The sequence below is a fragment of the Sparus aurata genome, chromosome 16 (genome assembly GCF_900880675.1).
Source record: "Sparus aurata chromosome 16, fSpaAur1.1, whole genome shotgun sequence".
NCBI lineage: Eukaryota > Metazoa > Chordata > Actinopteri > Spariformes > Sparidae > Sparus > Sparus aurata.
In genome coordinates this window covers 28,983,392-29,000,304 of record NC_044202.1, presented here as the reverse complement: position 1 = coordinate 29,000,304, position 16,913 = coordinate 28,983,392, and the positions used below count along the sequence as shown (strand labels likewise).

Sequence of the window (16,913 nt, the reverse complement as noted above, 5' to 3'; positions counted from 1 at the left end):
TCGAAATTCAGTGTGGCCCCAATGTTGCCAACTCCTGATGTATGCTGTGTATACTCACCCAATTCTAGAACACTATGATGTATAGATGCAGTCTACACAGTCTACAGAATCAATCAATTTATCATCACTCAAACATTATTTTGCAATAGGTATATTGTATTTATAAAATATATGATGAGGCCAAACATGATAATGATCAGAATTATCCTGTCATCCAAATTACAGCAGGACAAGCTGTGAACACCACAATGACCTACCATCACCTCCTCTTAAATTGAAGTGATGATACTATACCAATATCGGCTATTTTTCCACTGATCAGGACCAGCAATTTTGAACATGGACACAAGCCAGATTTGTTTTTTATGTCAGAGCACAATTTGTGGAAGAACGCAGATGCACGTGTAACGCAAACCTGTTGAATTCATTGCTCTGGATAACCAGCTTATCTCCGTGGGTGAGGATCAGGGTGTTCTTCGTCATCTGGATTTTTCGAAACCCCGGCATGCCCTATCATCTAGGCATTACATTGATCCCACTTACAACTACCAGGTCTGCGCACTAGTTTTGTGGGTCTCATACATGTAAAACAAGCAATCAAGGAGATGCTGAATGCATGTGAAATAGACGTCATTTTATGTGACAACGTAAGGAATATGAAACAAGCACTGGATGATACAGAGGTACCAAGTGTCGGCTGCGTCTTGCACACACTTCAGCTGGCTGTATACGGGGGTCTGCTGTCACAGCGCAGCGTCACAGACACAGAATAAGAAAGAGCCATCTGAAAGTATACTTTGTTTCAACAAAATAAAAAAAAAACCTATTAAGGAAGAGCTTGGATGTAGGTACTTTTTTTCTTAATGCAGCTGTATTATCTAGAAAAACATTAATTAAGGCTAAGTATTGGATCGGGACTCGGTATCGGCATTTACTAAATATTAAAAGACTCGGATTGGGGTAAAAAAAAAACCTGATCGGGACATCCCTACTTGTCAATGAACGGTTGTTGATTGATTGATTGATTTTTGGTTTCGAAGACAGAAAACTTAATCCATAGGATAACATGATAAAGTGATAACGCTTATTTCCAACATGGCTTGGTGTCAACACATAAGACACAAAGACACAGAAAACAAAAACACATACTATACTATCAGACAAAATCCCCAAAACAAAAAACAAAATACCAAAGTAATGAGAAAATGAAATACATATCTAGTAAAACATAAATAATAGATACATAAGTTGCTTATTTACACCACCAGCAGACATATTTTATGGACTTGTTTCTGGCTACCTGACAAAGTTTAATACTCAGCTGCTGCCTGTGTTTATAAAAGACAAGGATTAAAGCATTGAGAAGAAACAAAACAATAAGTGATGGGCTGGACAACTTAAAAAATAGGCTAAGATGGTATCTGTGTAGAGTGGCACTGTAGATGAGTCTCTGGGTTTGTCACTACATGCGCAACCTTTTACATGCAAGTAGTTTGATCAATTGCTAATATAAATTAAAACTGCAAGCAGTGATGAACGGGCCCTCGCAGTCCACGCGTGTCGGGCTGCGGCGTTGTTGGACTGTGCGCTCACCTGTTACAAGCATGTCATGATGGGGAGAAAACAAGCAGTGAACGTCATGTCAATCAGATGATGTTTGTCTGACTTCCTGTGTCCAGTGGGTGGCGCTATGGATATGACACAGTATTGATGCACAGATCTATTCATGGCGACTCCCTCTAGATTCCTGAGAGATTTGGCCGAGATAGGAAATTGTATGAAGTTATTAGGACTCGATGCTTCATGACGAAGGATTTTTATGGCAGGCACCGCCACAGCCAGCAGGTATGATAAAGATTTCCATAACTTTTCATCTTCAAGGTCAGAGGATCATACTGAGTGACTGTGAAGTCGGTGGTGTTACATCTGTAGGAGGAGATAATTTAAGTACGAAGATTGGCAATATTTCAAAATGGCGGCCAAAAGCAAAATGGCCGACTTAGTATTGATGCTGAGATTTATTCGGGGAGACAGCCTCTACACTTATGAGCAGTTTGGTGTGGATAGGAAATTGTATGTTAAAGTTATAAAGCCTTGATGTTTGACCGCGAGGGGAAAAAATGGTTTCCACCGCCCCGCCCACTAAAGTATGTCGCAGCTGAATGATTTCCATAACTTTTGTTCTTCAAGGCATGAAGATGATAACTGAGTTAATGTGAAGACTGTGGTGTTTAAGCTCTAGGACAAGATAATTTTCAAAGTAGGCATGATTTGGACAAAAATGCCGCCACACATCAAAATGGCTGCCGTCCTGTTGGAGTGACGGTATCGGTCCAAGAGGGTTTTTTGTGTGTCTGGTCATGAGGAATCTGCGTATTGAATTTCTTTCTTCTACGCACTTGTGGGAGGCGGGGCTGAACAATAGGGGGCGCTACAGAGCCCGCAGGTCACGACCACGCCCCAAGACAACACAGATCTGTTCAGGGCGACTCCCTCTGCATTCCTGAGAGATTTGGCCAAGATAGAAAATTGTATGAAGAAGATACGAGGACATGATGCTTTACAGCGAAGGATTTGAATTGACCGCTCCACTGCGGCCAGCAGGTATGACGTAGGATAAAGATTTCCATAACTTTTCATCTTCAAGGTCAGAGGATGATACTGAGTGACTGTGAAGTCAGTGGTGTTACATCTGTAGGAGGAGATAATTTAAGTACGAAGATGGGCAATATTTTAAAATGGCGGCCAAAAGCAAAATGGCTGACTTAGTATTGATGCTGAGATTTATTCGGGGAGACAGCCTCTACACTTATGAGCAGTTTGATGTGGATAGGAAATTGTATATTGAAGTTATAAAGCCTTGATGCTTGACGGCGTGAGGAAAAAATTGTTTCCACCGCCCCGCCCACTAAAGTTTGACGCAGCTGAATGATTTCCATAACTTTTGTTCTTCAAGGCATGAAGAAGATAACTGAGTTAATTTGAAGACTGTGGTGTTTAAGCTCTAGGACAAGATAGTTTTCAAAGTAGGCATGAAAAATGCTGCCACTCATCAAAATGGCTGACTTCCTGTTGGAGTGACAGTATGGGCCCCCCAGACTTTTTTGTGCGTCTGGTCATGAAGAATCTGTGTACCGAATTTCATTTGTCTACGCACATGTGGAAGGCAGGGAAGAACATTAGAGGGCGCTACAGAGCACGCAGGTCACGACCACGCTACAGAGCACGCAGGTCACGACCACGCCCAGTGACAATGCAGGATCTTAATTTTCGCCGGATGTGACATATATTCCAAATTTGGTGAGTTTTTGGGTATGTTCAGGCATCCAAAACTGCAGTCAAACTTGGAGAAGAAAATTTCTTTCCTTCCAATGACAATAGGGACCTCGCAGGTCTACCTGCTCGGGCCCTAATAAATCGTAATAGCAGCTTTAAAGAGGAACTTGCCAGCCCGTTTTAGCTACACAGGTGTGACCTCTGTGCCAAGTCACACGCCAGGAGAAGGCACAAACCTGCAAAACAGCCCTGACGAAAACTTTGCTACCAAGGAGCAAAAATGATCCTGAACTGCATAAAATATACACCTGATGCATGAATGTGTTAAATGCACGACACCCACGTACCTGTTCATTAGCACGCACGTGTTGTGACTGGGCTGGCTCCCTATCATCTGGCAGGCTTTCTGCACATCCTGGAAGTACCTCTCTGCTGTTTTAATGTCTCCAATCTGGTCAGGGACAAAGCAGCAGCAACACTTTAAGCACAGATCCGTGTGGTTATATTGTAAAATGGGGCAAGCCCAAACAAATAACACTAGTTTCCATGATCCCCCAGGAAAAAAACTGAGTCATTGCATAATGTGCAACAAAGAATATAACAAGAACATTGAAAGAGACAATAATGGTGACAAAACAAATGGTTGGTATGGTATGGTACAACACAACACAACACAATGACATTGTGAAGAGAGGGGAGCAGGCAAGTTCCAAAAAACAAGCCCTTCATTTTCTGCATACGCAGTATTGTGTGGCTGTCAGTTGGAGCACATTTCACTATGCATGTGTGTGAATCATAGTTGGACCAGTGAACATGCCTGCAGGGCAAAGGCCAGGTGTTACCAACATTCAAACCAACATGTCATGTTGGAAAAAGTAAAGTCAAAAGTAATGATGCCTCAATCCTGATTACAATCAGTGTTGTTTAAAGGAATAGTTCAACATTTTGGGAAAATGTTTTTGCTTTTTATTCTAAAATTAAAATATAGAATGAAAATACTGATACCAATCTTAAGTGTGTGGGTTAATTACAGAGGTCGAGACAGGTCTCTCTTAAATGTAGGGGAACGCAACGGGCCTTGAGGTAGAGTTTTGCACTTGACTTCTTGGCAAACAGCAGCTAGAAGTGTCAGTGACTTCCCTTAGACTTAGCACGTGAGGTTGCCAGGCAACCTGTGCTGCAGAAAGGGATGCTGCAAAGAAAAGCAAGGTGAACAAACAAACTGTTGTTTTGATCATACAAGTTATATTTCAGTGTTTTTTTTAACTCAGTAATTAAACAAGATATAATGCGTTAATTAAAGCTGCAAGCAGCCTGTTACGTGCATGTCATGTTGTTGTGTATGATCTGCACTATGGATATGACACAGTATTGATGCATAGATGCATTTAGGTCGACATCCTCTCCATGTCTGAGCAATTTGGTGTAGATTTTATGTAGAAGTTATAAGGAATTCCTGCTTTATGGTGAAGCATCAAAGTGGACTGCACCACCACATCCATCAGTTATGACGGAGGCAAAAGCTCTTGACAACTTTTAATCTTCAAGGAGGATGATACTGACTGAATGTGAAGTGTGTGGTGTAAAATCTGTAGGAGGAGTTCATTATAGTACGAGGCATGGAAATGGCCAAAAATGGCCGCGCAAATCAAAATGGCTTCCTGTTGGAGGGTTTCGTCCCCACCTTTGTTTTTTGTGCATCTGGCCAGGAGACATGATACCGAATTTCTTGAATTTGTGTGCATGCATGATGCAGGATTTACAGTAGGGGGCGCTTTATTGTCCCTTGACCACATCCACACCCACACCCAACTGAGTTGAATTATAATATTTTTCACCAGATCGGACCTATATTCTAAGTTTGGTGAGTTTTTAGGTACTAGTGCATTTCCCGTATGAAACATGTATTCCTATAGAAAAGTGGGAGGTTAAAGGAGAACTTCGGTTGATTTGACTTGCCAGTGCCGAAGACGCGAACACATTTGGTCCAACCATTACAGCGCTCCATTAACGGAGATTTAGCATTGACAGCTAACAGCATGGGGTCAGAACTTTACACTGTGTTTTAAGCATCTTAACATGCTCCACATCTCACACCAAAAGTTATGCAACATCAGCAGACACCTTAGCACACAGCACTGTAGCGTGTATGACTCAAAATGAATAAAAAAGTAGTTAAAACAGTGTGTTTGTGCAAGGAGCTACATACTTGATTGTTGACATCCGTGTGTTCCAGTAGCTAGACCAAACTAGTATATCCATCGAGTGTGAGAGTTCGAGATTTCCCGAATGGAAATTTACTACGAAAGTGGGCTTGGTCTATACCACACAATTCAGTTGAATTCAGGGAACATGTAGATATAACAATGTGCGAAATATTATGTGGGAGTTATTTGCCAAAAAGGATTTTGTGTTGATAATAGCGTCACCTGCTGCTCATTTTTCGCGTGTGAGTTACGGGGGCCAGTCTATACCACCCCTATGAATTTATTTTCCATAAGTGTTATCGTGTGGGCACAGATAGTGTAAAACTGCATGTAGTTCAGCCTGGCAGTAGTTTGAACAAACTACATTTCTACCCCTGAAGAAATGCAGTTCGTAAAACTACTGCTAAAAAAAAAGTAGCTTTAGCAACTACTTATACTCATTATACTCATTTAACCAAGTGTTAAATAAATCAACATATGGTGTATATGAAAAAAAAATAATAGCCACAAAATATTCACATGCCAGCAGAAATATGCCTCTCTATTCAAGTTTTATTTTTTGAATAACAAAAGCCGATATTTTTGGTCAGTATCACAGGAACTTCAGAGGCACTAATACTTAGGCACTGGAACTAAATGCCAGAGCAGAATTGATTGTTGACACCTAAGCATAAGCAGCCTCTCAAAGCAGCCTCTCAAAGTTTTATATAAGCACATAAGCAGCCTCTTAAAGTTTTTATCAGACAGCCTGTTCCGTTTGGCACTAAAAACGTCTTTACCAACACTAAAAAGCCACTCACATGCTGCACTGGGTGGGACATCAGTGTTGAACTTCGCGAACACTTTGGACATTTTGGGTAGGGATTTGAAAGCATTTTGTGGGAACTCATCTGGTGATTCCTTTGAAGTTGACATTTTTGTTGTTTTCGGCTTGCAGAGCTCACATGTGAACACATAGGTCGTGTCTGTAGATGCTTCTGTATCCAAAATGTACATGCTCAAATATGGCCATGGTTGGGCTGGCGCATTCGGGGGTAGCAGAGGGTTGTCCATGACATGCTTGTGCTATATGAGCACTGCCGTCCTTGGCACAAAGACCCACCCACTCTGTGAAGCACTGGAGTGCTGCCAGGACAAGCCAATGAGAGGCAGCGTTGGTTGAGCATGTCATGACATGTTTCATGCCTTTTTCCAAAGAAAAATAAAATAAAATTTGTATAAGTCTTTTTTAAATATATATAAATAAAAAATATTTCATGTTATTGGCCAAAATTGTAGTTTGTAAATTGAGTAGTTAACTACAAAGACTGACCCAAAAAGTAGTTGAAATACTTGACGCAGCACAAAATATGAGTGTAGTTTAACTACCAGCAAGTTACAGCAAATTGTAGTTAAGCTATGTAGTTCAACTACAGGTAGTTTAAACACTGAGGACAAACAAATATTATTCACACACACTAACCATTCTGAAACGTCCTGCTGCAGCCTCAGAGTCTGCACTTCTGAAGTTTTACACAGACCCTAAGGGGCGCATAGCGAATTAGTATCCTGAGTTATCAAAATTCTTTTAATAACTTTTTGTACGGAGAGTCCAAGGATGGTGTGTGCAAAGTTTTTTGCAAATCGGTGAAATTGCTTGGGAGGATTTCGAAAACGTAGGTTTGCAACATTTTACAACAACAAAAAAAAAAAAAACGTAGGCAGAAATGGGCATGGCTTATATCACGAGATTCAGCAGGTTCCCTGCTCGGTCCTAATAATAATCCAGACAGATTCAATAGGTCCTTGCACTGGTCAGTGGTCGGGCCCTAATAAGTGAGTGTTAGAGGATCTGGTAGGTGTATTTTTGAACGAGCCATTTCCCACTACTTCCAATGTTTATGCTAACCTGGGCTAATGAACTCTTAGGTGCAGCTCTGTACTAACTAAAGAAACATGGGAGCAGCACTGATGTGTCTACTACAATGTCAGGTATTTCATTTTTTTGATCAGCCAAAACCAGAAACTGTCTGGTTACTGTGGGGTTGGGGATACTTGTGCCTGTGTCCAGGGAATCACTGTCTTAAAATAATATGCATGTGTTAATGTGCATACCTGCAAAAAGATGCGTCCTATGCCACTGAGAAGCTGCACCCTCTGCTGGGGTTCATACTGGATGATGGAGTGGTAGGTCTCCACAGCCAGAATATAGTCCTGAGAGAGAGAGAATGAGAAAGATTCATGAAAAAAGGAAAAGCAATAAGGAAAGTGAAACATGGAATAATGGTAAGGGTTATGACAGTAAAGGCAGAAGTTTGAAGCGATTAGGTAAAACAAGGTTAATTGTACAGTGTTTCCCCTAGGATGGAGTTGTAGCAATGGAGGTGAGTGCTTGCCCGCGTGCAAAAGCAAAGTGCACCCTGCCGGGAGGTTTCTATGTGTCTGCCGGCATCAGAGGGGCTCTTTAGGCTTAAGTACATTAACAGTACATTTGTGCACAATAATGAGCAGGGGAAATATCTAGCTTACATATGAGGTATCTCAAGCTTTAGGAAAATACACTTTTATTGAACACAATAAATGTATAATCTTCAAAACAATTATTGACAATAATTTCACAAAAATATATTAACAACCAACCATATACAGTAAAATCACATGATAACACAAATACAAGAACAATCCAAAATGTCTGTGCCTCTGTGAAGTAATCTGTCAGTAACTTGAGATTGACAGCTCACGCGCGTCACAGTGGTCCTCGCACATAGTAATGCTGCGTTCGAGACAGTAGGAATTTTCCAACCTCCTACTAGAAAAAGCACACTGGAACGCCACTCAAAGTCGGAGTCCTTACTTGTGAACTCGGCACAAATCTTTCTACCCCGAATGATAATCCTGAATCCGTGATCAGTGTTGCTTGCTTCATGGTTGACATCTAGCCAGTGCTTGTTAAAATCGTTGTGCTGACATTATCAAATAAACTCAAGGTTGGTCGTTGCACCTTCTCCAAACCTGCTGCTAATGTTACCTCCGTCGTGGTGTATGCTGAGAGACAGCGCAGCGCTGCACGGCACGGAATAGCAGAGTTTAGCGCGGCGCATCACCTGCATCAATGGTAATGGTATATCTGGATGAATGTAGCGAAGGAGACCGCTTGCAAAGTTTCTGTAAGAAATAGCGTAACAGGCTTCATAGTCTCTATAGGTGGCACTGTGGGTCATGATTTATTTTCATAAATTGTTTCAAAGAGGTGTGTGATTGACATGGATATGAAGCGTCCATAGCGCAAAATGATAGTTTCTAAAGAGACAAGACAGAGCCCACTCTCCACCTCTCCTCTCTCCTCGTTAAAAATTATTCAGCAGCGGCGGTCCGCCGCTTCTAGGTGCATATGGGGGAAACACTGCAGTAGGAGGTAGAGGCAGGTAGAGGGTGAGTGAGGTAAAGAAGAACACAGTTGAGGCAGAGAGAGAGAGAGAGAAAGAGACAGCATTAATCAAACATAAGGAGTATTAGCGAGACATTGTGACCCTCCTTCCACCTCCATGCTGCGCTGCTACACATCGCTCACATGGTAAGTGGGCTGCTGAGTGGGGCAACTGAGAGAGGTCAGTTCGGTGCGTGTGTGTAGAGCACACAGTGTGTGCAGGGCTGGGATAAGGTACAAAAATGCCTGTCCTCTTGTGCCATAGAGCTCAAGTATTGTCTAGAAACTGTTAAAAACACATCAGAAACCCACACCGTTGCACTTGGTGAGATGTTCTTTCATTACCATGAACACACACTGCTGTTTACTTTGATTCAATCCCACGTGCACTTTCCTGCTGCCCCAAATACTCACTAGAGTACCAAATATGGATTAATCTGCCAGGGCTGTTGATATATTAATATTATGATATCAGACTGTATGTCAGGGTTTCCCCTACATGTAATTGACTGTGGCGCACCGCCACAGCAAAATAAAAGCCGCCACACCTTCAAAATCCAGGCATAAATAAATCCAGTGTTAGAGAAAGTTAATATTTTACCGTTGTCTTCCACCGCAGTCTTTGACGTTAACTAGCATGTTGGATATTTCGCTTGATAATTAGCAAGAGGATTAAAATGGTCACTTAGAGCGGAGTCCTGCACGGGTCACCGTATCCGACCAGTTTTCCGACACAACTTACATTCCGCACCCGAGCCGACCTGGTATAAATTGATACCGACGCCCGAAGGAAAATTGGACGGACGCAATTTTTAAAAGTGAAAGTAAGACAGCGTAGAGGGAATGAGTTCTGGAGGACGCAAGCACGCATGAATGAGCTCATATGAAATATAAATGCTTATTATTTGTGTCGCTAATAATGACTGATGATAAGTGACGCCTTGAAAATGGCAATCGTAAAATCCGACCCGCCTCTCCAGGCGTCCGCACAGGCCCGGTTCTAGACTGCCTTGATTGGGGGGGCAGTAAGAAATGTTGATGGGTCACCAACTGCTACTGTTTTGAGTGCCATAGAGATAACGTTTTTTTTGTATGCCTTCCAGTCTATGATGCCAACCCAGACATAAGCATCGCAGATTCGCCGTGGTTCCATCAGCAAAGCTCTAACGGGAATTCTTTTTCTGGATTGACAAGGAAAACAAATTCTGTGGCCAACAAATTATTGATGTAAGTCTACTAACATATTTTCTATTTCAATTTGAAGCTACAATGTAATTGGCATTTTACATTTTAAGCCCACCTCCACCTCCCCGATGTAGGACAACTTTATCAATGCCCAATTATAATTAGTTATCTAATATTAAATGGAATCTAAACCTAAATATTGCGCAACTGGCTGATAGAACTTTTGCCGCATGGAAAGAACACACACTTTTGAGCCCCAGTGATGCTATAAACAACTGCACCAAAACATGGACATATCATTGCACAACCCCAATGCATAACTAAATCATCAGAGCCAGCCGTTCCATAATAAAAATGTCTTGCCATCATTCGTTATCCATGTTTACCTCTTCTAGATGAAGCTGCACTTGATTTTAAAAACAAATCAGTCGGTTTGCAGCATTTTTCACCGTCAGCCTACAGTGCTCTCAGATTTCTCTCTCTCTCTTTTCTCCGCTCACCCCTTGTGTCGCTTGATGCCTCGATTCATTTTTTTGCTAGCTTAATCTCAGTCAGCTTCCAATTTTCAATCTCCAACTTCCAACAACCACGCAGACGTGGTCCACTCGATTCAGTCTTGAAATTCCCAGAAGGCATTGCTTCATTTTTAACTTTTGCAAACAAATAATCAAATAAAAATATGGAGGTAGATTTGTATCATTTCAAACCATGCACATTTTTGAACATCTGAATAAGAAATTCGCTACAAAAGAATGCAGACTGATGTAAAAGTTCGTGACTGTAGAGGGTAACCATGACTGTGATATAGAGACTTGTATGGTATATTAATAGTGATCAAATTATTGCCAGAGCAGACGTGGAGTACTTGAAGAGACTAAAAAGTCATTAAGCTTTTGAATAACTCTAGACAGGGAACAGAGTGATTAGTCAGCTGGCCCATAAGGACTTGTGGTTCCTCTGGCATCTGCCAATATTTAAGATTGTCAGTCTGTCAAATACATTTTGCCCCACCACCAAATTTCCCAAACCTCCCGTCATATCTACCACAATGAATTTGGGAAATGTGGTGGTGGGGCAAAATGTAAGGTTCTTTATAATCTGTGACAAAGCAATTTTGTAAACAGCGCTATAAAAATAAATAAATAAATCTTGTCTGATTGGTTGATGCTATATTATTGTGCACCACTTTCTCGCCCTTTGGAAAGTCGTGTGTGCCTGCCTGGGTTCCCTGTTTCTCCCTGCCAGATGCCAGCAGCCTCAGAGTAGCCGCTGTCGGAGGCTCTGGCCCCAGGAAGTAACGTTAAACAGTGGCCGGCGGCGCTAACCTGAAGTTACAGGTTATGGAGTCCCCTCTCACTAACGTGTGTTGTTTAATCCTGTCGGCGGGGGTGGGTGAGGCTGGTGGGCCAACAGGACTAACAGCGGGGCTGGCAAGGGTTGAAAGTTGAAACCCGCTTAACAACCAGTACGTAGCCTGCCCGTGTGACGCTTCCCATGCTGCGGAGCGGGACAGAGACAAACTCGGCAGCAGCCGCCGATGGGACTAGGCTACTACAAGCAGTTGCTAGCCGACATGCTAACAACTAACAAGCCTGGAGTGTCCCGTAGTATCTAATGTGATGCTAACTGAGAGAAGCTGCTACTGACTGTATGCACGGTACAAGAGAGAGAGAGACACCGGCTCTGTTGGCAGAAGAGCCGTGGACTGTGATTACTCTGAGCAGCATTTATGGGAATACGTTACAATATTATATATTTGAATATACTTTTTTTCTTTTTTTTTTTTTCGGACTGAAGCGGGGTCGGTTTGGTGGGGCAGCCGAAGCATTTGGGGGGGCATTGCCCCCCCGTGCCCATGCCTAGAACCGGGCCCGCGTCCGCATGTCCTGCATCTGTGTCCGACACAGTAGCCTACATTATTTTTCACCCGTGCAGGACTCTGACTTAGATAACTCCTCTCTTGGAACAAATAATTAAAATAGCATTTCTATACAATATTAGAGTTCATGATGGCTGTGTGAGAGCATTATAACCAGAGAAAAAAAAAAAGAAATTCCCTAAGTAGCCTATGACATAAGTATAAATATTACAGTATGATTTTTTTACCCACTTAGGCATCAGTGTTGTGCCTGAACGCGTTCAATAAACGATCGTTCATGAACTCGTTCATATTTTGGGCGAACGTGAACTGAACGTACTGTATTTCTGCCTGATGAACGTTATTGTGAACACGTTCATTCTGGCGTTTGTGAACGGCGCGTTCTCACAGTTTAACTTTGTTCAAGACAGTGCCAGATTTCCACCGATCCTTCCAGGCAAAAACCGGCTAAAACACATCGTGAACAGGTAGCGAAAAAACACCCAATCTGGCTGTTGTGTATTAAAAGGACGCTGGACGAGAAGTTTTGTGCACGCAACTCGCTTTACTTTCGGTCAAAAATAAACTTAACTAGTTCAGACAGAAACAGCTGCATACCAAACATGCAGTGCGGCATTACCAAACGAACACAGATTCATTCGTCATGGACGGACATAACACTGGCAACACCAGCCACCACAGAGTCACACCGCCGCATGCGTCATCAACATGTGAAGCATGGAGGCAAAAACAAATGAAGGCCGCAGCACTACCTCAGACTGTGCCTCCACCATTAATACGCCATCTATGATTAATGATGATATGTATGATTACTTAAAACTATTTTATGAAAAGGTCAGTCATGATCCAGGTGGGAAAAATCTGACCTTTTTGTGTAAACTTTGCCCACCGGGTTTCAAGAAGCAACTCCGTACATCAACAACGTCAACAGCGAACCTGAAACGGCACACTGCACTAAAGCACCCGGCGAGCCTTTCAAGGTCTGTGCGAGTGAATGAAAAATCAAAAGACACGGCAACAGCGAGCCAAAACAGATCCTCTACCACCCAAATCATATTAACGGTGTACAGTAGCGGCTCTGCTGTCTTCATCTCCCAGCCGCAGCTGGACAACCTTCTTTGCAGTATATTGTGGGAGAGCTGCAGTTTCAGTGTTAAAACTGATAGAACAATTGCTGTCTGTGGTTCTAAATGGGCTGTGGCAATAATTTAGAAAAATAATAGCTCGCAGCAACATATTGAAAAAAAAAAGAACAATGAACTAGTTCATTTTTGGAACTGTGAACTTAGTTCAAAATGTTGAATTATGAACTATGAACTGAACTAGTTCATTTTAACATTTGTGAACTGAACTTTGAACTAGTTCATGTAGAAAGTGAACACTGTTCCCAACACTGTTAGGCATTATATCCACATTACTGATTACTATTTATAAAATCTCAAATTGTGTTCATATTTTGTGAATGTATTTATAGTCATCTCTACAGTACAGTTGTCGCAATATTGATAGAGGTATTCAGTCAAAGATACTGTGTTATTTGATTAGTCCTTTTATGAAGCATGTTTGAAAAAGTATTGAGAGAGGGACTAAGATATTGGTGTTTTTTGTCAAATATTTTTCAGTGCATGCAATGCAATTTTTTCCCCCTCAAGAGACAGGTAGTGATTTCCTTTCATTTCTGAACAGTACAGAGCAGACTCTTGAAACTTGCTTTAGTTGTGCTTCATGATATGTCTACCATATACCATCTCCCCTATTGTTTTTTAGTTCTTTTAGAGTGCTGTGTCAACACTGTTTTTATGTTCACGACACTGGAGTATCTAACTTTGATATGATACCTTGAAATGTTTAGAAATTTGATATCATGCTTTGTTTCAAGTATTCAGAATCAATTTGTATTGATACTTTTGTGAGCACATTGCTGTTTAAGTGCATAATAATACGTAAAGCGTGCACAGCATTTTCTCACACAGATAGTAAAACTATGGATTAAACATTTGCTGTGATAGACTACAGTTGTCAAGCAAGTTTTAACAATCAGCCATCTAATTTTCATACCATGCAGTAATGAACATAAAAAACACTGTCTACCTTTTACGTATCAAAAAATATGAAGAAAAAAACATTAAGCACTCAAGCATGGTTTGTGAAGCAGTCAACAGTAATATTAAGTGTTTATGATTTGTAGTAGATGTGTTACAACATATAAAATCACTGGCGCTTTAAAGCTGAGAGTTTGGCATATTCAAAATGAAACTGAGAAATGAAAAAATGCTGTAATGTCAATTCTCACCAGTAGATAGCACTGTGGTTCTCTCTAGAACCTGATCTAAATCTATACCTCAACCTCTCTCTCTCCCTCACTGACCAAGAATCCAATTAGTGGTCAGTCTAGGGGGATTTCTCTGTGAATCCTCCACCAGCCTGGCATCAGAGATCTCTGAGTCTCTCACACAGACACAAAGACACAAAGACACACACACACACACACAAACACACAGGCAGACTCAGACACACCTACAGGGACACATTCACTCCAACACACCATGACACACAAACTTGAGCTGACAAACACTCACACATACCTTCATCAGCAGCAGACAGTTGGCCATGGAGTACATGACGCGGCTGAGGCGAGACCGCCAAAGCTTAGCAGACACTTGAAACAGGGAGAGAAAAAGAAGAAAGAAAGAGGGGTTTATTTTTAGATGGTTACTTCCTATTTCCTACTTCTGTCCTATTCATTGCACTTTGCACCCTTTTTCCCTCATTCTTCCTTAACCCCCTGCATATACACAAAAATGGCTTTAATTTGAGGGGATGAGAGGGTGAGGAAGACACATGCAGCACACTATACTTTCCTCTTTTCTCTCAGACAGTGCGCTCTGTGGAAGAGCTTGTGTGCTGGTCTATTAGTATTCATTGCTGCACACGTGTGTCTATGTGTGTGTATTGGGGAGAGGAGCTAATCACTCAGTAGGGGTCTGATGTGTGAAGGCAAGGCCCTGTGTTATTGACTTGACTGTCGACTGTCTGCGTGGGCAGAGAGGAGACACAGAGGGCACAGCTATTACACTGCTTTTAGAAGGGGGAGAAACTAGCAGAACCAGTGCACCCTCACACTTATATCTGTACATGTGTCACCCGGCCAATTTGCCAATTATAAGCATGTCTCCTGGTACATTTAGCTCAAATTCACCAAGTGGCTTGTGGTTGTTCATTGCTCTGAATTAGCTGATTACATAGAAGCCTGAAACACAGTATTTGGAAAAGTTGCTAAATTATTGGCATTTGCAGAGCTTGCGAACATAGGACTCAAAGAACATTTGCAATAAGATATACTGCTGTGTTGATTAAGTCCAAGTGAAGAGAAGAGAAGACTACTACATGTATATGTATACCTAAAACTGCTGAATTGTAGACGAAGGAGGGTGCTATTTCCCCAGAACACTTGTGCAGATGTGAGTGGATTGGATCAGATTGATCTGTATTGATCTGCTTTGTCTGAAGGGCTAGAGAGACCATTTGATATTCAGCGAGGGTACTGAAGCAGTGAGGTGCTAAACACTTTAGAGCACCGCATTGGTGTGTTTGTGTGGTTCAAAGTTTGTGTATGTGTGGCTGAAGTATGCTGCAGTCCTGCACCAGGTGTACCCCTGCCTCAGTGGTTGTGTGTGTCTCTATTACCCAAAGGGGCCTACGACCTCACTCTCCTCCCACAGTGTGATGCAGTCTGGGAATGGGGCCAGATCTGTAGCCAAATGTCTGTTTGCGTGACCATGTCTGTGTGTGTGTGTGCTTACCTCGCCCGTTCTCCTGTGTTAAGGTGATCATGCTGCCATCCTCAGCCAGGCCTCTCTCCAAGTTCTTCAAAATCTGTTAACAGGGGGAGGGGATTAAAATTTCAGAGGGGGTATCCTCACTGCCGGCTCTAAAGGGTTTTTATACGTGTGTATTTGAATCTGCATATTCACTCTACAATCCATCCATATTTGGCGGTTTACAGAGGTGAGCCTAAGGATTTGTATGGCTAATGTGCTTTCCTGTGTGTATGTAGTTGTATTGTGTGAATACTACAGTATGCATATCTTTATGTCTATCCAGAAACTGTGTGTGTGTGTGTGTGTGTGTGTGTGTGTGTGCATGTATACTAACAGCAAGGCAGACAGTTCTGAGAGTGTGCAGGCGGTCTAGAGCCTCCTGGGGCTTGGCCAGGTACTGGGGAAGCTCTGCATGCAGCAGTCGCATGGAGAATGGCACCATGGAGCCTGGACAGGATGGAGGCATGGATAGAAGGATGGCAGAGGAGGAAGGACAAGAAGGAGACAGTAGAGACAGAGAGAAATAAGGGGAAGGGGACAAAAAGAAACATGGTGCAATGAGGACATAGCATGTGGGAGAGGGAGGGAGAGAAAGACACAGAATGCAAGATGAGAATAAAAAACCCATCCACCCACACACAGACTTCACACAGCCCTGAAGGCAGGAACCTACAGATGGCATTGAGCTACGTATGGCTGCTTATTAAACCCTCTCATCTCTCTCTCTGTGCTGCACAGCTCCATCATTGATCAGTCTGCCTAATCCTGTCTGTCCCTCTCTGCCCCTGCTTCACACACACACACACACACACACACACATACACACACATACACACACACACACAGAGGAAGAGTCTATATACAGGTGAGTCCCCAGGCTTTGATCAGGGTCTCTTTGATATTGTCATCAGATCTGAAACTTTGCTAGCTGGTCCATTCTTGGCTTCTACTTCTGGGGTTTTTTGACAAGTGGTGGTGCTACAAAGCAATGCTTTTATGAGTGAGAGCCCATTTTATTTACATCTCTAATGCATATCTCTACTAGCACATACAAGAGGACACACATGTACACACAGGAGCACATTTGTGACAAGACACATAGTCCTTCAAACAGTTTCATGGTTCCATCAAGACCAGCA

General features: G+C 42.2%; 1 protein-coding gene across 2 annotated transcripts in view; it reads right to left on the bottom strand.

Moving 5' to 3' along the window:
* Nucleotides 1-16,913, bottom strand: part of trappc12 (trafficking protein particle complex subunit 12) — a 91,312-nt gene that overhangs the window by 1,865 nt on the left and 72,534 nt on the right. For both annotated transcript variants that reach the window (XM_030443722.1, XM_030443723.1), the window contains exons 6-10: nt 16,109-16,221; nt 15,757-15,829; nt 14,539-14,612; nt 7,578-7,676; nt 3,624-3,727 (exon numbers count right to left, since the gene is read on the bottom strand). In XM_030443722.1, coding sequence (XP_030299582.1) covers nt 3,624-3,727; nt 7,578-7,676; nt 14,539-14,612; nt 15,757-15,829; nt 16,109-16,221 — 463 coding nt within the window. The remainder of the gene's footprint in view (nt 1-3,623; nt 3,728-7,577; nt 7,677-14,538; nt 14,613-15,756; nt 15,830-16,108; nt 16,222-16,913) is intronic.